Source organism: Astyanax mexicanus, unplaced genomic scaffold, assembly GCF_023375975.1.
Source record: "Astyanax mexicanus isolate ESR-SI-001 unplaced genomic scaffold, AstMex3_surface scaffold_32, whole genome shotgun sequence".
Taxonomy (NCBI): Eukaryota; Metazoa; Chordata; class Actinopteri; order Characiformes; family Acestrorhamphidae; genus Astyanax; species Astyanax mexicanus.
In genome coordinates, this window is record NW_026040042.1 from 1,510,714 (window position 1) to 1,532,396 (window position 21,683).

At 35.1% G+C, this 21,683-nt stretch overlaps 1 protein-coding gene, 1 long non-coding RNA gene and 1 gene segment (V, D, J or C); 1 reads left to right on the forward strand and 2 right to left on the reverse strand.

Moving 5' to 3' along the window:
- LOC111188312 (NACHT, LRR and PYD domains-containing protein 12-like) overlaps positions 1-21,683 on the reverse strand; it is a 1,256,108-nt gene that overhangs the window by 40,099 nt on the left and 1,194,326 nt on the right. The window contains exon 12 of the mRNA XM_049472985.1: positions 8,661-8,834. Within this exon, the coding sequence (XP_049328942.1) occupies positions 8,661-8,834 (174 nt within the window). The remainder of the gene's footprint in view (positions 1-8,660; positions 8,835-21,683) is intronic.
- Positions 3,626-4,738, reverse strand: LOC125789911 (probable non-functional immunoglobulin kappa variable 6D-41). The segment is given in 2 exon segments: positions 3,626-4,289; positions 4,416-4,738. Coding segments are annotated over 2 exon segments (393 nt in total).
- The window catches only part of LOC125789922 (uncharacterized), a 286,929-nt gene continuing 274,981 nt past the window's right edge, over positions 9,736-21,683 (forward strand). The window contains exon 1 of the long non-coding RNA XR_007429940.1: positions 9,736-9,771. This is a non-coding gene — a long non-coding RNA (uncharacterized LOC125789922). The remainder of the gene's footprint in view (positions 9,772-21,683) is intronic.

Genomic DNA, 21,683 nt, shown 5'->3' on the forward strand with positions numbered 1-21,683 from the left:
TGTCTGTAGTTTATAGAATAAAACAACAATGTTCATTTTACTCAAATATAAACCTATAAATAGCAAAATCAGATAAACTACATGTTTCTATGAACACATAATGTCTATTGTAAAAGAAGCAGGGTCTGAAATGGTTAAGATGCAAAGTTAATAAATAAAATGATAAGATGTTTATTAATTTGCATAATAAAACATGTGTTAAGTTAGTCAAGTTAAGTTAGTTGATTGGTTTGGTGTAGTACAGTCACAGGCAGATAAAGATAATAGATTAACACGCTAGTTGTGTTATTAATCAGAGTCTGATTGAAGTGGTTTTTCTGTGCTATGTTTTACACATCATGGATAAACGGTTAAAAACAGAATATTTGGCAACAAAAGACCTTAAAGCTGCAGCATCTATAAGTGAAGCAGATTATTGACAAGAACCAAGAAAAGAGAACATATAACTCCAGCTCTCGCCTCACTTTATTGGCTACCAGTCCAATACAGAATACAGTTTAAAGTGCTTTTAGTTGTTTTTTTAAGCATTAAATTATCTGACAGCTTCTTATATTGCAGATTTGCCATATTTATACAGTATATATCTGTATAATGTAGTGAAATAAATCTGTGTATTATCTGTGATTTAATGTCTCAAATTGTGAGTTAAAGCACATTAGAACTGAAGTGTGTATAAAAATATTATATTTAGATAGTAGCTGTGTTTGCAAAAGTATTCAAACCCCTTGAACTTTTTCACATTTTGCCACCTTACAACCACAAACCTAAATGTGATTAATTGAGATTTTAAGTGATAAACCAACAGAAAAATGCATGTAATTGTAAAGTGTAATGATATATGAATTTAAAAAAAATAATCAAATAAAAATGTGAAAAGTGTGATGTGCAAAAGTATTCAACCCCCTTTATCAGTACTCAGTAATGCTACCTTTCACTCGAATCACAGCCATGTCTTGGTAGGTTTGTAGAAACAGTTGTAGAATCCTTTTTACTCATTTTTGAATGATGGATTGATGAACAGTGCTCATTGGGATGCTTAAAACTGGGGATTTGTTTTTATAATCTAACCCTGCTTTAAACTTCTTCTCCACAACTTTATCTCTGGCCTGTCTGGTGAGTTCCTTGGTCTTCATGATGCTGTTTGTTCACTAGTGTTCTCTAACAAACCACTGATGCCTTCACAGAACAGCTGTATTTATACTGAGACTAAATTACACACAGATGGATTAACTCTATTAACTCATTAAGTGACTTCTGAAGGCTGTGAATTGATTGCACTGGATTTTATTTAGGGGTTTCAGAGTAAAGGGGTCTGAATACTTTTGCACGTCACACCATGTATCATTTTCGTTTGACTTCACAATTATGTGCTACATTGTGTTGGTCTATCATTTAAAATCTAAATAAAATACATTTAAGGTTGTGGTTGTAAGGTGATAAAATGTGAAAAAGTTCAAGGGGTATGAATACTTTTGCAAGCCACTGTAATTATTATAATTATTTCATTAGGATAATAACATCTGTACCGTATGATACCATATTAAAATCACAGCAGTGTCACATTTCAATATGTCAATAATATATTCACCATAAATCATCCTAGTAGTTAAATAGATAATCATTAATAACTGTGTAATAACTGTGTAATACCTGTATAATAACTATGTAATAACTGTGTAATAACTGTGTAATAACTCTGTAATCACTATATAATAACTGTATAATAACTGTATAATAACTGTAATAACTGTAATAACTGTTTAATAACTGTATAACTGTATAATAACTGTGTAATAACTGTATAATAACTGTATAATAACTACTATACTATAGAACAGCTGAACAGCCAGTGTAATAATTAGCATTATGTGTCTCAGTATTTTTAATGGTAGAATCACAGATACCACATAACTATGTCTATAACTATAAACTACAATAGTAAAACTATGGCAGCATCATTAATTAAACATAGTGATCATAAGGAAGCACAGTAGTTCAGAGTAATGTTATGGTTATATATGCAATAACTATAGTTACTATATAAAATCATAGTAAAACCATAGTAATTCTTTTGTAAGAGTAACTAAGAGCTAGATTAATTTAATAGATTAATGATGAGCTTCCAGCAGCTGATCAGCCAATAGACTGCACTAGAAAATCAACACATAGAAACAACAGTAAAATAAACTAAACACTGCACTTTATTAATATATGAAATAAACAGGCAGCATTAATGCTAAAAGTCTCTCTTTACACTGCAAACATGATCATTACAGACAGTAGCTGTGAGGGAGAGCTGGCATCCCCCCACAGGAGGGAGGCAGAGAGCCACCACTCAGCCTGAATCCAGACCTGCTGCTAGACTGGTTTCCACCACCAGAGGGAGGCAGAGAGCTTCCTCTTATCTCATCATTCATCATCTGCTCCACATGAGCTCTGGTCTATTTACAGTTTTTTACAATCACTAACATGCTTTTATCTGATCTGTATTCACATTTTCAAAACTCTAAATACGCTTAACTCAACATCTGTCTGTTGTGGACTAAACTGTTCATACAGTTCATGTAGCGATCACACAATATGTATTCAATTAGCATGTTTTATACATGCTTACATTTTATTAACAAACTAAATTATCCACTAACACAGTTCTGGATTTTTCTGATCTTATTTACAATTGCTTTAATACAGCATGCTAAAATTAAATATCTCATGTTACAAACCTTAAATACAGTATATAACTGCTGTTTTTACAACAATAGCATGTGTAAATCTATTATAACTAATACACAATTTTCAATCTACACACTATTAATAATAAATAAAAGACTATGATAAGCCAACCAGAGCTGGAACTGGATTTTATCATTAGACATAATGCTGTCAGTGACATGAACACATAAAGAGAGAGAGAGAGAGAGAGAGAGAGAGAGAGAGAGAGAGAGAGAAAGAAAATCTCTGGATGGAGGGAAAGTAATAGTTACTCCAGGAAAAGGTGGAGTTAAACCATTCTAAGGCGTTGCTATGATATCTGTGGTGATTGTTATGTTGTTACTAAACAGTTGCTTGTTGTTTGCTAAGGTGTTGCTAGGTTGTTGCCAAGGCATTGCTGTGGTATCTGTGGTGGTTGCTAGGATGCTGCTAAGCAGTTGCTAGGTGGTTTCTAAGGTGTTGCTATGATATATGTGGTGATTGCTATGTTGTTGCTAAGCAGTTGCTAGTTGGTTGCTAAGGTGTTGGTAGGTGGTTGCTAAGGCATTGCTATGGTATCCATGGTGGTTGCTATGATGTTGCTAAGCAGTTGCTAGGTGGTTTCTAAAGTGTTGCTAGGTTGTTGCTAAGGCATTGCTATGGTACCCATGGTGGTTGCTTAGGTGTTGGTAAGCAGTTGCTAGGTGGTTGCTATATATATGTATATATTATAGAATCCAGTATTATTGTATTGTAGTTGTGTTTAGAGCAGGAGGTTTTTGTACAGCCAGTAAACCAGTCTGTACCACTTTACCTTACTTCTTTAGTGTATCAGAGCTGTTCTACTGAGGTAATATCTAGTGAGAATATGGGATAAACTCTACCCAAACAACATGAGTAAAAACTATTAGCTCAGAGTTATTGAGTGGATAATTATTGAGGTTGTTTATTACAGTAAAATGTTGTTAATCTTGAATATTTAGTGAAGTACACTGACTATACTTATGTTTATCCCTCACCACACCAACAGAAACCTGTCCACCAGCAACAGATGAGCAGTAGGAGCACAAAGAGCTCTAACAGAGTGTATCTGAAGTGCTGTATGAATGATGGCTCTGTGGTTGTTCATAGATATGTGTGTGTTGAATTGTGTGTTGGTGTGGTGTGTGTTTCCTTTCCTCCACAGAGTGTGTGATTGTGCTGTTTCACATCCTCCCCCTCAGCACCTGCAGGGGGGTTTTGTAGGACTGAATATCACTGTGTGAGAGATTGAAGCTTATAAGTGTTGTAATGATCCATCAGACAGTAATAATCTCCTGTATCTTCAGTTTGGACTCCACTGATGGTCAGAGTGAAGTCAGTCTTGGATCCACTGCCACTGAAACGAGCTGGAATACCTGAGTGTAACTGGTTTGCGAGTTTAATCAGGAGTTTAGGAACTTCTCCAGGTTTCTGCAGATACCAGGATACACAGTCATATCTGCTGCTACAGTCGTTGTGGACAGCAACATTAGCATTACAGCTGATGGAGACTGTTTCTCCTGGAAGAGCAGATTTAACTGCAGGAGTCTGAGCGATGGTGGCCTGACCTCTGGACTCTGTGACGACATAAGAAAACAGAAGAAGAAACAGAGACTGAGTTCAAGACCATCATTAAGGTTTTTATACTTTACTGAATTGAACATCATTTCTATTGTAGTTCAGTCTGCTGGCTGAGGTCTTACCTTGAGTCCAGAAGATCAGAGTCCAGATGAAGATGGTGATCAGGGTCATGGATGCTGTGGGTGAAGTTTGTGGAGCAGCAGCTCTCAGTCATGAAGTGTTAAACTCACAGGACTATAAATACACAGAGAGCACTGAAGCATCATGGGCTGATAATGCAAAGTGGAACCTCTCTATGGAATCACTGGCACTGCCCTGAGAATATAAATCATATTAGTTACATTAATAATAAAATCATTTCTAAACATTTCTTCAATAAGATAAGAAAAAACAAACAGAATTCCAACCACTAAAGTACGTCTCTCAGTAGAAACCATGTCAGGAGGAAACGACTAAGAACTAGAGCTGTACCGGAATCAGATTCTGCTGTTCAGTATAATATTTTACTATGTTTTTTTCTCTTATATAATTATCTAACCATCAGAATTCTGGTGTCTGAGTTTCAGTGCTGAGTTTCACCACATTAAGAAAATCAACAGAGTCACAGGAATGTATTTTTAAACATTTAAAAATCACTAAAATTGATGCAGCACATGATTAATGATCAGAATCGCAGCCTAATTTTAATTACCGACATATATTTCCAGCCCATCATAAATCAGTTCAGAAGGACAGATGAAGCACATCTTCATCCCACACTGACTTTATTTAAAATCTCTATAAAAACAGAGAAACAAACAATTAAGTGAGAAAACACCAAAAATTAACATATTAGGACTTTGATATTTTTATAATGTAGCTGGATTAAAATTAAAATGTGTGTGTGTGTGTGTGTGTGTGTGTGTGTGTACTGTAGTGTGACAGAGGTTTTTGTACGATGTCTTCATTGTTCTGTTTCACTGCGGTTCACTTTCGGTGGAGGAACCAAAGTCATTGTGAAAAGTAAGAGGGTTTACTTTTTTACTTTCTATAAAATACAGTAAACATTAATTAAATGTGTATGTAATTCATGTGAAATTTGTAATTCTTAACTGAAATAAACTGTTAAAGTGTAAAGTATGGACTGAGCCCTTTTAACAAAAAACATATCAGCTATTTCTCTCTTTCAGAAGAAATTATTTCCTTTATTTTAACATTAAAATATTCTTTATATTGTTTAGTTTATATTATCTACTGCGTTTAGTTTTTCATTATAATTAAAAGTTTGTCATTTACAATTGATATTTCTTTATTTTAAATAAAATAACTTACAGTAATAAAGAAAATAACAGTTTTCTACAGTAAAGGGAGAAATGATTGATATATGGTTATTTATTGGAAAGCTTCAACTGTGAGTCAGAACATTAAGTCAAGCTTTATTTGGTTAACTAACCTTTATTGGTGAACATTTATTAAATGTTGTATTTATAACAGTAACATACTGTTAGAAATATATAATAATATTATTTACATATACATTTGTAATTTATATAGTGCTGTATATTTAAAATGGTATATGGGAGGATTATTGGGTCATTAAAGGACCAATATGTAAGTTATTTTCAGTAGCAAATGATAAAATGATCAGGATGTATCATCAGATATTAAGGAAACATGTTGAGTTAAAGCACTGGCAGCTCTTGTCAGCAGGGCTTCAGTCAGTGAGTAAACTTCCCGTCTGGGGAGGGGTGGGCGGGGCAGACTACTCTCTGTGGTGTTTTGAAATTTGGACTGCTGTAGCCATTTCACACACTCGCTCTCATTTCCTACAGAATGTACCTTTATCATTTATACCTCTGTTATTTTAATTACCTATATTACTTATCTTTGTTAATAATCTTTTCATTTGACTGTTTTAACAGATTTTAGCTTGTCCACTTTACATTCTCATGCTTAAATTATTGCAATTGCTTTTAGTTGATTAGATTTTATTATGTTTTATTTTTATTTTCATTACATAATAATTGTTGTTTTTTTGTATTAATTGTTGTTTTTATTGTGTTTTCTGTGAATTCACATTTATATTCAAACACTGCCGCTTCCGGCTAAAGCAGCACCTGCAGTTACACACAGCGGCCACACGGTGCCGCCAAAGACCGGTTTATACAGAGCCTGAGCCCAGTTCCTATTATATCCCCCTGCTATATCAGATAATACCAGACTGCACACCGCTACAGCAGCTGCAGTTACACACAGCCTACTGTCAGCAGGACACTGAGGAGAGAGCAGGACACTGAGCAGTGAGGACCACCAGCCTCTGCTTTACTCAGCTCACTTTCTTCTGCTTCATTCAGGATTTAAAACACAGATTTGAACATCACTGCTGAAACGCTGATCTTCTGTCCCATAGAAATAAAAGGCTTTTGGATTCAGTGTTTGTCTCTTTATATAAACTGTATAAAACACATTTTAGTCTCACAGAGTCAGTTCTAATGGTCTTGTTTTAATGAATTAATCAAATTAATCAAAATTAAAATAATGAATTTAAATTCCTTAGAAACTGAAACATTTCTACAGTGAGTTACAGACATAAACTTTGACTCAGAAAATGAAAACAGACATTGTTGGATTTGATTAACCTCTATATATTTATTTACATATTTTACCGGGACAATGCAGATAAACACTTTTACACAAAATACAAGTTAAGTAATGTATACAGGAATTCTAGCTGAAGCTAATTTCCTGTTTCAGTTAGAAGCGCTTGAAGGAAATAAAAACACATTTTAAGGTTCTGTAAAAGTTAAACGAATGAATGTGGATAGAGTTTATACAGCTTCTGAATGTTTAAACCCATTTCTTATTGATTTAAACATCATGATAAAAGTATAAGACAGTGCTGAACTGATCACTGTCGACTGGTTAACCCTCACTGCTCTGCCTGCTATACAGAATATAAAAGTGTACTATACCGTATGTGTAGATTCAGATCTCTCTAAACCAGATTCCACACCACATTTTAGCACAGCCAATGATTTAGAGCTCAGGGTATTTACCCAAGAGTCTGAAAATGCTGCTCTACCTCTCACTGACTTTCAGTAGGAATTAAGAATCTTCTGGAACCAAAATATCATCTGTGAAAATTTCAGTTTCTGACAGACAAGCCTCCCACTTTCCTAGTAAACTCCACAATATAGAAATCAACAAGGTTCTATTTCCACTCTGATAAGAAGATTAGAGCTGTTCTGATAATGATCTGTTACTGTTTAGTTCAGCTATTCCAGCTGCTGAACAGCCGGATCTCACTTCAGCTCATATGAACATTTTGGAAGCTTCTAAACTCCACAGAAGTGCTGAATGAAGAGCTGATGAAGAGTCCAGACTGCCCTATCAGTACAGGTCATCATCTGAGAAGCTGGAAAGCAGAAAACAGAACAGAATGATCAGACATGATCAGCACTCACCTTATTAGATTGTGAAAACATCCACAAGAAACAGAAATTGTATAAAATCCTCTAAATCTAAAACTCTCATTCTCTGTCTGACTGAAACTCACTGAGCACAGTTCCACACACAAGGTGATTCAGAACAGCTTCATCCAACAAACTACAGCTTAATCCTATAAAACCACACACTCACATACCAAACACTTCACACTCTACACTGTAGAGATGGAGACTTATTTTATTTTTGGACAAAACTAAATTAACAATGTGTTATATGTTTAATTGTAAATTACTATATACTGGAGATATGAATCCTCTTTCCTTTATGATAAATCAATATTAAAATTAAATGGTTTGTTAATTAATTAATTAAGCTTAATGCTTAATATTGTGTTGCTTCTCTACATAGAGTCACAATAATGAGTCTTAGAGAGTAATATATTCTCACTGCACTGAGAAAAGGCTGTGAAGTTTATCCTGTGTTTAAAAGTTAAACAGGTTTGATTGAAGTTGATACAATATTTCCAGTGACTGTGAACCACAGTAACACACTCTGTTTCACACAGGTCTGTTTTCACCCTAAACGTCACTAAAATAACGGTCTGATCTGGTTTGTTCTGCAGGTCAATCAAACACCTCCTTCCTTTAAAAAAAACAGGAAGTTCTTGGTCATGCTGTGATGTAACCCACCTGACTCTCAGCTACAAACAATGGTAGCTTAGCAACACTGCCCAACCATGAACTCAGTTATAACCCAAACATACTGTTTTTATTTCATCAAATCAAAAATCACCATTAATTGGTGCATTTTGAGTAGAATTCTCACAGTCCACTGTTTACAATAATACCATAACAAGTTAACCTAAACCCAACTCTAAAACACTGTAGGTGAACATCAATTGTGTGTGTGTGTGTTTCAGAGACAGTAATTCAGTAACTCACTATAGTTTCTCCAGTTTGAAGTGAGGATCCTTCTGTAGATCAGAGAGCAGCTTCTTTCCTGACTCTCCTGGATTATTGAAGTTCAGATCCAGCTCTCTCAGGTGTGAGGGGTTTGATTTCAGAGCTGAAGCTAAAGCAGCACAGCCTTCTTCTGTAATACTGCAGCTCCTCAGCCTGCAGAGAGAAGGGGTGAAAAGTACAACAGATTAGTGTACAGTTATATTAACACACTAGGAGTGTAAAGACCTCCCCATACACCCAACCCCCACTAGCTCCTAACATTGTTGTAAGAGCAAGTATAAATAAGCTTAATTATACCTGTGAAAGAATCAGACCTGTAAATGTATATTAACATGTGTTGCAGTCATTGACATCATATAGACAAACACAGGGTAAGACAGGCATTAGTATTGGATTTTATATACCCTGCATTCCAACCCTCTGCTATTGACCTGTAGAACTACATTAAACACTGCCAAAGAGAGCAGTGTAAATTCCACCCACAGAGAACACTGATAGTTCTACTGAGCTCAAGAAGAGACCTGAATGTTCATCACTTTCTCACTCTGTTGCTCAAAAATGTGCATGAGCAGCTCGATATACTGATTTGCAGGATACTGTACATGATTTGTGGCTGTCAGGGAGACACTATCAATATGCAGGAGAATCCTGAGACTCACAGGATCTATAAAATCTCTGAGTTAAAGATGAATAAATAAATCACTCTGTTAATTTGTCTGGAAGAAAATTTTCTCCTATAGTGTTACAGAAACTACTACAGCTTCACTCCTGAATCCTGCAGTTCATTATTACTCAGGTTCAGTTTTCTCAGAGTTGAGGAGTCAATTTGGGGTGTTTACTGCTGACAAGAAAATAAAATTAAAACAAAAATGTCCACAAGTTGCAAAGAAATTTGAAAAAGTTGAGAACATAAATGACTTTTTTTCACTTGTAATTTTTTTTAGTATAAATCTTTTGCAACAACACTTTGTGATTATTTTTTCAATACATTCCCTCCTTTGTGTTCCTCCGTTTCATTTGCGAGTCTATTTTGACCCCTTTTTGATGTGGGGGTGTGGGAAGAGGAGAGGGGCATGGCCAAAATGGAAAGGTGGGTTATGGAGGATTAACGTTATCAGCTGGAGCCTCTGTAGCTATATGTAATGCTGGAGGCCGGCCAGTTCATCCGGCCGTTCTGACCGAGCTAACCAGGCTGAACAACAGCTATTTACAGTTCATAAGTTAATGCTAATAATGAATTTTACATACACATAATTATTCAATTACTATATAATATTGTTGTTGTCAGTTTTTAAATTGAGCATGAGGCTGAATTTGGCTTCTTTTTTAACCAGAATATTTGCTGCAGTTACATGCGGCCACCTGTAGATTTTAACAGTAAAAAGCCCCATTAAAACAACACTGTGCAAATGCTTTAAATAAAAAGGAAAAACACAGAAAGACCTCCAAATTTATTTTAGACTTCAATATAATGTAGATAAATTAAGAGAATAAGACATAAAAAAAGAATGTATTACTCTTCCAGGGGGAATTAGACTGTTCCAGGAACTTATATTCAAATACACACAAGTACACACGTCAGAAAAATATAATAATAACAAAGGAAGACATTTTCTCAATACCAGAATGTGATTTTAGATATTTTCTTTTGTGATTATTTTGTTTTATTTTCTCGTCAGCATTAAAGACCCCAATTTGACTCCATAGAGTTTGAGCTGAAAGATGAGGCCAGATCTTCACATTTAAAACTTACTCTTACACTCACTAACAATAACACACACACGCACACACACAGTCTTTTTGAGAGTGGGCAAATTAGGCCTGGACAATAATTAGATATCGGTATTTATCGCGATAAGAAATGTTTCAATAACGGTGATATCATTTTTGTGTCATATCGATATGTATTATTTACAGAATCTGTCACGGACAGGCGTTTCACTGCAGAGCTGAACACAATCAGCCTCCGTAGCCGGGCTACGTCAATGCATGATGACAATCACACAGGCATGTAGCCAGATAGGCTAGGCTAGGCTAGACTCGGATTCGCTCCACTCTGCATCTAAAATATTCCGCGATTAAGCCAAACCGACCCTAACCGAGCGGTTCCGCTACATACAATATTTTCCTTATTCTGGCTGAAGCGATTTTGTAGTTTATGTTGTAACTGAGTTATTTATAGTTGATAAAGTCTATAGGTTTGATTATTTTACGGGGATATCATGTTCCTTTTATGTGTATGAAGGCTTTTTGCATTCTTTATCCTGGTTGAAGCATTTTTATTTTGAATCTGTTAAATTTGTTTACAAAAGAATAAGAAGCCTCTGTTATAATTTAAAGTTATTTATATTGGTAATATGTATATAGGTTATAGGTTTATGTTTGACAGGGATGTCATGTTTCCATTTTGCTATATGCAAATAAAAGTAAGCATTGATTTATTTAGAAATGTTTTATTATATGAAGTGTTATATAGTATTCTATAGTTTTTGTGAGAGGAGGCTTCAAAAACTTACATTAAATTTTCAGACAGTAGCAGGTAGTGATTTCCATTGCATTCCATTTATTCCTAGCAGTTTTTCTGAGGCCTTCAAAGTATTTATATCGATATGGAAATTATATCGTATCAACCGAAATTAAGGAATATATTGGGATATAAATTTTGGATATATCGTCCAGCACTAGAGCAAATATATATATGAGATTTTTTTTTGTTCCAGGTGGGATTATTATACCATAGTGTGAGGAATACACAGTGCTGTAACCTCCAGAATATACATAATATCTGTTCCTGTTTACTCCACACACGTGAACACACAGCAGCACAAACCCACCCTTTACATCATTGGCGTAGTAACCGGGGGGATGTTAGAATATTAGAAATAGGTGGATTTGTCCCCAAAAATGACATTGTTTTACTCAGCTCAGCTGTGCAATAGCCTCTCAGTAGAAACAGCCAATCAGCTTGCTGGTTTTGTGGCGTGCGGAAGAGAGTCAGTGTGCTGGTGGGAGGAAAGCCCCTCCCCCTCACTGTGAGATTTAGAAGCGGGGTTCAGAATCAGCTGATGTTAAAACAGATCTGGATACACAGAGATGTTTCTAAAAGAAAGGTAAAGGAGCTAACCATGTAAACTGTGGTGACACTGTTTCTGATAGTTGGTTAAAAAGACATGTCTCTGAATCAAAACACACAGATCAAACCCACTGTGTGATTAATAAACTGCAGCTGTGTTAGTCAGTTAGCTTAACTTTGGAATTAGATAGATAGGGAGTTAAGGTTTAAGAAAAAAAATAAACTATATATGTAATGTTCAACTTGCCCTGATGTACCTGATCAGCTAATCAATATTTAATTTTCAATCTGTGTTTATTAATTTAAGATCTCAGGACTTACTGTAAGCTATAATGAACAACAATTCATTTAAATAACTAGATATCTAGAAGCTGGATGTAGATGATCGCCAGAATTTAGTACAGTACTTTATGTTGGTAGTTTAAAGCAGTTTCTTAACCCTGATCTCTAACCTAAAATTGTGTTTTCCACCAGATCCAACTGATCAGCTAATAAACAATCCTTTATTGAGTTTACCTGTTAAAATCCCTTAGCCCCTAATGAAGCCTAAATCAATCATTATGTATATCCAGCAGTGTATTAGACACATCATACCACCACTTACTTTATTAAAGTACCTTTAAAGCAGAGAAAGCTCTAGAATATGGAGAACAGTGGGAATATGCAGTAGAATATGCAGGAACAGGGTTAAGAAACATTGATCTAACCTGACTTCTGTTCATTTGTAGTTTACAGTAACACCACAGTAAGACCACATGTCCTGACTTTTCACACGTATTTTTTTCTAACAACAGTAATGTAATGTGTTTAGGTTGTAAAGTCACCTTTACTTGGATGTAACTAATAATAAACAGAATACAAAAAAGGGATTATTTGTGATTAAAAGATGTTGTTCTAGGACACTATAGGCTGGGCTTTGGTTCATATTAGCAAATGTGTCTCCCCCAATATCAAACCCGCTCCTACACCCTTGCTTTACATCATTTAAAAACAGAATACAAAATATAATAGCATTTCTGTTTCAGTAAATTAGTGGATAACTCACCTTCACAGCGTGAATGAGTATTTAAAAATGTACTAAAACAATAAAACAGATTTCTATCTAACCACAGCACAAAGACGGTACTGGTGCATGTTCACAATGACGGCCTGTACTGTTACACACCTTAAGACAAGAAGAATAGGACAAAATAATAGAAACACTTCATCACTTGGTGTCGAAATATCCTAAACATCAAAGGAGATGTGATAACGACACCACAACACACACACACACACACACACACCCACCCACACACTCACTCTCTCACTCTTTCTGAACATTAGCAGGCAGTATGAGTGTGTTTGTGTAGAGAAATCACCACACAGGGTGAAATCACTCTGATATGATGGAGGACACTCGTGGCTGTGTGTGTGTAGTGGAGTGTGTGTGTGTGTGTGTGTGTGTGTGTGTTAGAGTGGTGTGTGTTAGAGTGAGTGTTTGTGTGTGTGTGTGCAGTGGTGTTGTTAGTGTGAGTGTGAATGTGTGTGTGTGTGTGCAGTGGTGTTGTTAGTGTGAGTGTGTGTGTGTGTGTGTGTGTGTTTAGTGGTGTGTGTTAGTGTGTGTGTGTGTGTGTGTGTAGTGGTGTGTGTTAGTGTGTGTGTGTGTGTGTGTAGTGGTGTGTGTTAGAGTGAGTGTGAGTGTTTGTGTGTGTGCAGTGGTGTGTGTGTGTGTGTAGTGGTGTGTGTTAGAGTGAGTGAGTGTGTGTGCAGTGGTGTGTTTGTGTGTGTGTGTAGTGGTGTGTGTTAGAGTGAGTGTTTGTGTGTGTGTGTGCAGTGGTGTTGTTAGTGTGAGTGTGAATGTGTGTGTGTGTGTGCAGTGGTGTTGTTAGTGTGAGTGTGTGTGTGTGTGTGTATAGTGGTGTGTGTTAGAGTGAGTGTGTGTGTGTGTGTGTGTAGTGGTGTGTGTTAGTGTGAGTGTGTGTGTGTGTGTGTGTGTAGTGGTGTGTGTTAGTGTGTGTGTGTGTGTGTAGTGGTGTGTGTTAGAGTGAGTGTGTGTGTAGTGGTGTGTGTTAGTGTGAGTGTGAGTGTTTGTGTGTGTGTAGTGGTGTGTGTTAGTGTGAGTGCGTGTGTGCAGTGGTGTTGTTAGTGTAAGTGTTTGTGTGTGTGTAGTGGTGTGTGTTAGTGTGAGTGTGTGTGTAGTGGTGTGTGTTAGTGTGAGTGTGTGTGTGTAGTGGTGTGTGTTAGTGTGAGTTTGTGTGTAGTGGTGTGTGTTAGAGTGAGTGTGAGTGTGTGTGTGTGTGTGTGTAGTGGTGTGTGTTAGAGTGAGTGTGTGTGTGTGTGTGTGTGTGTGTGTGCAGTGGTGTGTGTTCGCCTCTCCGCCCCTTCTGGAGAACCTCTCTGTTTTACATTTTATTATTATTTTCTTTTTACTTGTGGGTCATTTAGGTTCGGGGCTGTATGGAGAAATTTTCGTGATTGTGAAACTTTGTGCCATTTGGATATAGTTTGTCACACTTGAAGATGTTTTTGGCACTCTTTGGTTAATCTTTAATAAAACTCAAACCCTTATAAGTAGCTCAGTGTGGCAATTGTGGCTGCTTATGGACAAGTGCATCTGTGTAAACAGAATTAGATTGATATCATCATGTACTTTACAAAAAAAAAAAATGAAGATTTGTGTGGGGAAAACAATAGGCAATTTTCTTTTTTTTTAATTATCAAAATATATAATCAATTGTATTTTGATGACCTTACTTCAGTGTCTCAAGTTTACAGTGTAGTATATATTTTAGACAATTATGTTTTATTGCATAACAGATATACAATCATATTTATTTAACATAGATCTAGTAAATATAACTATTGTGTAGAACAGTTAATGTAGAAATTAAAAAAGAAACATTATTCAGTGAATTAAAGTATAGTACTGTGATTATATTTACGTAAAAGTCTAGATTTTAATCTCTTTTACTGTAACGAAACTGTAACTAAACTAATGAAAAAATGCCCTACTGACTCAGTGCTGTGGTCAAAACAGTTCCTTGTTGTGCAACACTGACAAAAAAATCTTAATATTTTATTGAATCAGGATGTTTTGATTAATAAGTACAAATAATTAGGAGTATCTGTCCTCAATTTTGATATACCTTTATTCTGGAATATCAGAAGTATTCATCTGCTGCTAGTTTAAATAGTTTACTATTGTGTGTGTGTGTGTGTGTGTATGTGTGTGTGTGTGTGTGTGTGTGTGTGTGTGAAGGTGAGATTTTCTGTTTGTTGTATTTTGATGATCTTACTCCAGTGTCTCCAGTTTACAGTGTGGATTCTTCAGTCCAGCAGAGAGCAGCTTCACTCCTGAATCCTGCAGTTTATTATTACTCAGGTTCAGTTCTCTCAGAGTTGAGGAGTTTGAGCTGAGAACTGAGGTCAGATCTGCACAGCTTTTATCTGATAGATTACACCCATACAGCCTGAGAGAGAAATGATAATCCATTAGAAACACTGACATATAAACACACACCCCTATTAGTATATATTTGAGATAATTATGCTTTATCCCATAATAGTTTTACAATGCTTTTTTAATTAAAATACATCTAGTAAATATATATATATATATTGTGTAGAACAGTTCATGTAAAAATATTATAATATTATTTACTGAATTAAAATGAGTGAAGCTCAAGATGTTTTACATATTTAAGAAATGTTTAACATGTTTCCCTTCCTTTACTATAAACAATAATATGCACATGAATACATATACATATCCTCCACACACACAAACTAATTCTAATTTCTTTATCAATAAATTGGTTACAGATTATTTTCAGTGATTATTTCATCAATTATTAAAGCAAGACATGATCATTCATTTAGCTGAATCTCACACACTGCAGATTAAACTAACACTGAACTTAAATTCAGATAAACAGACATGCATGTACTTCTGATAAAGAGCTCAGAATAGAACACTTTCCCACAGAGAACATGCTGCTCAGTGTATTTCTCTTTATGAGGGTGAAATTAGAATAAGATTATTTAGTATTGTTTTAAATGATTCTGTTGAACCACACTTCAAAAGCAATGTCTGGTTTTCATTTTTTTTATTCACCACCACCCCCCTCTTTAGAGGACTATTAATTCTATTTATTTACTACTATTTATTTATTCATTTGTTTAATTTATACATACATATATACATTTAATATAGTTGGGGGGTTCAGGGTTGGAGGGAGTGAGATGCAGAAGGGGGGAGAAAAAACAAGCAAACAAACAAACAAAAACAAACCAAGAAAGAAAAAAAAAGAAAAGAGAAAAAAATAGGAAAGAAAGAGACATACATATATATATACCGAAATAAAGCTAAACAGAAAACAGAATCATGAACTTATGTGCGATTTTAACTCATGATTTTGCTATGTTTTATCTTGTGTTGGATTATTATGTGATTTACTGTAATGTTTGAATTAGATGTGTCTAAGTTGGGTCTGAATCTGTGTTTTTGGTGGGTTCTGAGTGTCTAGAGAGAGATAGTCTGTTAGTAGATTTTTCCAGTGATTGATGTTAATGTTATTTTTTGTTTTCCAGTTTATGAGGATGATTTTCTTGGTGATGACTCGCGACATTAAGATTATTCTATTGTTTTGTGGTGTTGTGTTAGTGGTTGGTGTGTCTCCTAGTAGGCAGAGTGATGGTGTTGGGTGGATTTGGGTGGTGAGGGCATGAGATAGGAGGGTGATAACTTCTTTCCAGAACTGGTTAACGGGTGTGCAGTGCCACATAGCGTGGATATAATTATCAACTGTGTTTTGATTACAGTGTGTACAAATTGGTGAGTTTGTGAATCCCATTTTATACATTTTGTGTGTGGTGTAGTGAACTCGGTGGATAACTTTATACTGGATAAGTTGTAAATTAGTGTTTCTGATCATGTTGTGATTATTATTTCACACCTGGACCCAGAAATCGGCATTAGGAGTTAATGATAAATCTTCTTCCCATTGTTTGCACTGTAAGCTAATAGTAAGATTCAATTGAGATATAATTTATATTTTTTGGATAATATTTTATTTGTTGTAGTAATGCTAAGAAATTCTGAAATTGGTGTAGGCAGGTCTAATGTGATTGGGTTGATTTTTGAACAGATGAGTGATCTTAACTGGTGGTATTGTAAAAATTGAGTTCTCTCAATGCCGTATTTCTGGGTTAATTGTGGTAGTGACATTAAGGTGGTATTGTGATACATGTGTTTGAGGTGTGTGATCCCCTTTTCGATTCAAGGTGGGTAGTTTAGTGTTTTTTTTATCGATGATAAAGTCCGGGTTGTTCCAGATGGGTGAATGACTGGTTGGTGTGAGTACAGAGTTTGTTATCTTGTGAAAATAATGGTGGAAGTTTGGTGCCTCTAGGCCGCCATGTGATTTTGAGTTCTGTAATGTTGTGAGATTGATTCTGGGTGGTTTATTTTTTCAGTAATATTCACTTATTGTGGTATTTAGAGTTTGAAACCAGGTGGGTGGGGCTGAATGGGAATCATTGAAAATAAATAATTGATTTTTGGTAATACTGTCATTTTAATTGTAGCAATTCTGCCAGCAAGTGAAAGGGGAAGTGTTGTCCAATGGTGGAGATCATCACTTATTGATTTAGTTTAATGAGTTGAAATTGAGTTTGAACAAGTCTGACAGCTGGGGGGAGACCCTCACACCCAGATATGTGAATTAGTGCACATGGGGGTGGGTAGTGTTTTCAGTTTAACATCAGGTTTATTTATGTTTATTGGGAGAACTGCAGATTTTGACAAATTGATTGAATAATCTGAAATTTTTGAATAATTTTTGATTGTTTGGATTGTTTCTTTTACTGAAATAAATGTTTTTTGTAGAAATAGTAAGATATCATCTGCATATAGACTGATTTTATGTTGCATGTTGGGTGTTTGGATTCCTTTAATGTTTGTGTTTTGACGTATTGTTGCTGCTAGCGGTTCTATGAAGATAGAGAATAGATAAGGAGAGAGTGAGCATCTGTCACCATAAACAGGTAAAGAGACTGAATGCAGATGCAGACTGGGTTTATTCAAATAAACAATCCAAAAGACAGGCAGGGGTCGAATCACAGGCAAACAGGGTATTCAGAGGAAAAGACTGAGATGAAGTAAATAAACAAGGCTAGAGGTCAGACTACCAGAAAAACAATAGGAATATAATGCTCAGAGCTTAGAGTTCAAATGAAATGCTAAGACTTCGCAGAGAGTCTCTTAACTGGAGCTCCTTTATAGAGCTGGTAATAGAGTTCAGGTGCTCAGGGTGGGTCCGGTGATTAAAACTACGGTGAAGCCAAGCGCTGTTGGGCAGGAGAGGGTGGAGGGCTGACAGCATCCTTGTCTAGTCCCCCGGTGTAGTGTGAAAGGTTGAGATATTACTCCATTGGTGTTGACTGTGGTCTTAGGTGCAGTGTATAAAATCTGTATCCAATTAATAAATGATTCTCCAAACCCGAGTTTGTGCAGTGTGGTGAATAAGAATTTCCAGTTCACTCTATCAAAGGATTTCTCTGCATCCAGGGTTACAACTGCTGTTGGTATGTTCATTTTTTTTTAATCTTTAAAGGGTGTCTTAATTTCATCAGGTGTCTGTACTATTTTCCCTGCTGAGTTTTTTATGGTTGGAACAATAGTTTTTTCTTTATTACCCTTAATTAAGATTTATTTGAGTATTCAATGTTTTCATGTCTTGATCTTTATAACAAGAATTTAGTTTTCTTGTTTTTCAATTCGTTTATATCATATCTAAGTTTCCTAATTTCTTTTCTTCTTTTCTTCAGATGGGTTACTTATGATATTTTTTTTTCGAATTCTTTAATTTTTAATTCTAACTTTACCTCATGTTCTGTTTCTTTCTTCTGTTTAAATGTGGCATATGATATTATTTTTCCTCTTAGAACCTCTTTGCCAGTCTCCCATAAAAGTGTTGGTGATGTGTCTGAAGAATCATTTATTTCTATGAATGATACCCACTCTCTTTTTATATAGCTGTTGAATTCTTGATCATTAAGTAGTGATGTGTTAAAGCGCCATCTAAAGGTCTGTTTATGTTGTTGGTTTGAATTCCATATCATTGAGACAGGTGCATGGTCACTTATTGTGATAGGGTGAATTTATATATGTGCAATTTTTGAAAAAAAAAATGAATTACTAATTAGAAAATAATCAATGCGTGAATATGATTTATGTACTGCTGAGTAAAATGTGAAAGTAACCTCTCTCATTAGAAATAAATAAAACAGAAATGGGAGAAGAAAAGTGTAGAAAAAAAAATAAAAGTGTACAGGCAACCATAACATTTTCTGCTAATTCTTTATCTTTTTGTCCCAGAATTGAGTCAAAATGTGTCAAAAACTTAAAAAGAATTCTATTGAATTCCTTGGCCCAGAATTGTATGGAAAAGTGTGCTCATTTGTCTGTCTAACTTAAGAAGCTATGCCAATTTATTAATTAATTTTCAGGTTTGGCATTAGGATAGATGTAGTAAAAAGTTAAAAATAAGCCCCACAGGACATTTTTTGTCCTGTTACCTGTCAGTAGACACTTTAAGGACTAAGAAAAATCTCAGGATGTTTTTATTTAGTGTTCAGGAATTTAGTATAACGTGAAAACGTACAGGCAAATTAACATTTTCTGCTAATTCCCAGAATTAAGTCAAAATGTGTAAAAAACGTAAAAAATAACCACTCCGTTAAATTCCTTGGTACAGAATTGTATGGAAAAGTGTGCTCATTTGTCTGTATAGGTTGTTAACTCAAGGAGCTATGCCATTTTCTTTATTATTTTTTTCTGGTTCGGAATTAGCATAGATGCATTAAAGGGTTAAAAATAAATGTCATGGGACATTATTTCATCCTGTTACCTGTCAGAATCTTAAAATAGACACTTTAAAAATTAAGAAAAAAAACAGGTGGCGAAAAAAAATCCACTATGTGCTCGTGGACCCCTGTTTCCATCTAGACTAATAGTCAGAGCACACCTGCTTAATATAATTTGCATAAGAGATCATGTTTGTGTGTGTAGTGTGTGTGTGTGTGTGTGTGTGTGTGCGCGCGCGTGTGTGTATGTGTGTGTGTGTGTGTGTGTGTGTGTGTGTGTGTGAAGGTGAGATGCTCTGTTTGTTGTATTTTGATGATCTTACTTCAGTGTCTCCAGTTTACAGTGTGAACTCTTCAGTCCAGCAGAGAGCAGCTTCACTCCTGAATCCTGCAGTTTATTATTACTCAGGTTCAGTTCTCTCAGAGTTGAGGAGTTTGAGCTGAGAGCTGAGGCCAGATCTGCACAGCTTTCATCTGATAGATTACACTCCTGCAGCCTGAGAGAGAAATGATAATCCATTAGAAACACTGACATATAAACACACACACCCCTTAGGAAGAGGTGTAAATATATCTATTATATATCTATTACCTATCTAATATATATATTAAATATATCTATTGTTTAGAATAGTTTATGTAGAAATTTTATACGATTATTGAGTGAATTAAAGTAAGTAAAGCTGAAGATTATTTACTTATTTAAGAAAGGTTTAAAATGCCTCTCACATGCATACATATACATATCCTCCACACACAAACTAACTCCAATTTTTTTATCAATAAATTGGTTAACATATTTTTCAGAGATTATTTCAGCAATTATTAAAGCACGACATGATTTAGCTGAATCTCACAATGCAGATTAAACTAACACTGAACTTAAAATTCAGATAAACAGACATGCATGTACTTCTGATAAAGAGCTCAGAAGAGAACACTTTTCCACAGAGAACATGCTCTACTGACATGGTTCTTATAGCCTATAGGAATATAAAGGATAGGTTCCATCACCTTTCTAGTAGAGACCAGTTCATGTTCAGTGTAGAACAGCAGAGAAAATGCAGTAATGCAGGAATATTTACAAACTAAATCATTTTATTACACTTCACAACTACACCTCTACTGAACTAGGATACATTCTCTATCTAAGCCCTGAGAAAAAATTATATTAAATGTATGTAAAAAGTTTTTATCTCTTTTACTGTAACTAATGAAACAATGGTTCCCATTAGGTCAAAAATGTACCTTGTGGTGTAACACTGACAAAAAAATCATAATATTTTATTGGATCAGGATCTTTTGATCAAAAAGTACAAATAATTAGATGCAGCTTTACTAATGGAGTATCTGTCCTCTGTGAAATTACCACATTTATACTGGAATATCAAAAGTATTCAGGTGATGCTGGTTTTAATTATTTAATTGTGTGTGTGTGTGTGTGTGAGTGTGAAGGTGAGATGCTCTGTTTGTTGTATTTTGATGATCTTACTCCAGTTTCTCCAGTTTACAGTGTGAACTGTAAATACATATATTGTGTAGAACAGTTCATGTAAAAATATTATACTATTATTTACTGAATTAAAATGAGTAAAGCTGAAGATGTTTTACATATTTAAGAAATGTTTAACATGTTTCCCTTCCTTTACTATAAACAATAATATGCACATGAATACATATACATATCCTCCACACACACAAACTAACTCTAATTTCTTTATCAATAAATTGGTTACAGATTATTTTCAGTGATTATTTCATCAATTATTAAAGCAAGACATGATCATTCATTTAGCTGAATCTCACACACTGCAGATTAAACTAACACTGAACTTAAATTCAGATAAACAGACATGCATGTGCTTCTGATAAAGAGCTCAGAATAGAACACTTTTCCACAGAGAACATGCTGCTCAGTGTATTTCTCTTTATGAGGGTGAAATTAGAATAAGATTATTTAGTATTGTTTTAAATGATTCTGTTGAACCACACTTCAAAAGCAATGTCTGGTTTTCATTTGTTTCATTTGTATATAACTATATTCATTTAATATAGTTGGGGGTTTAGGGTTGGAGGAAGTG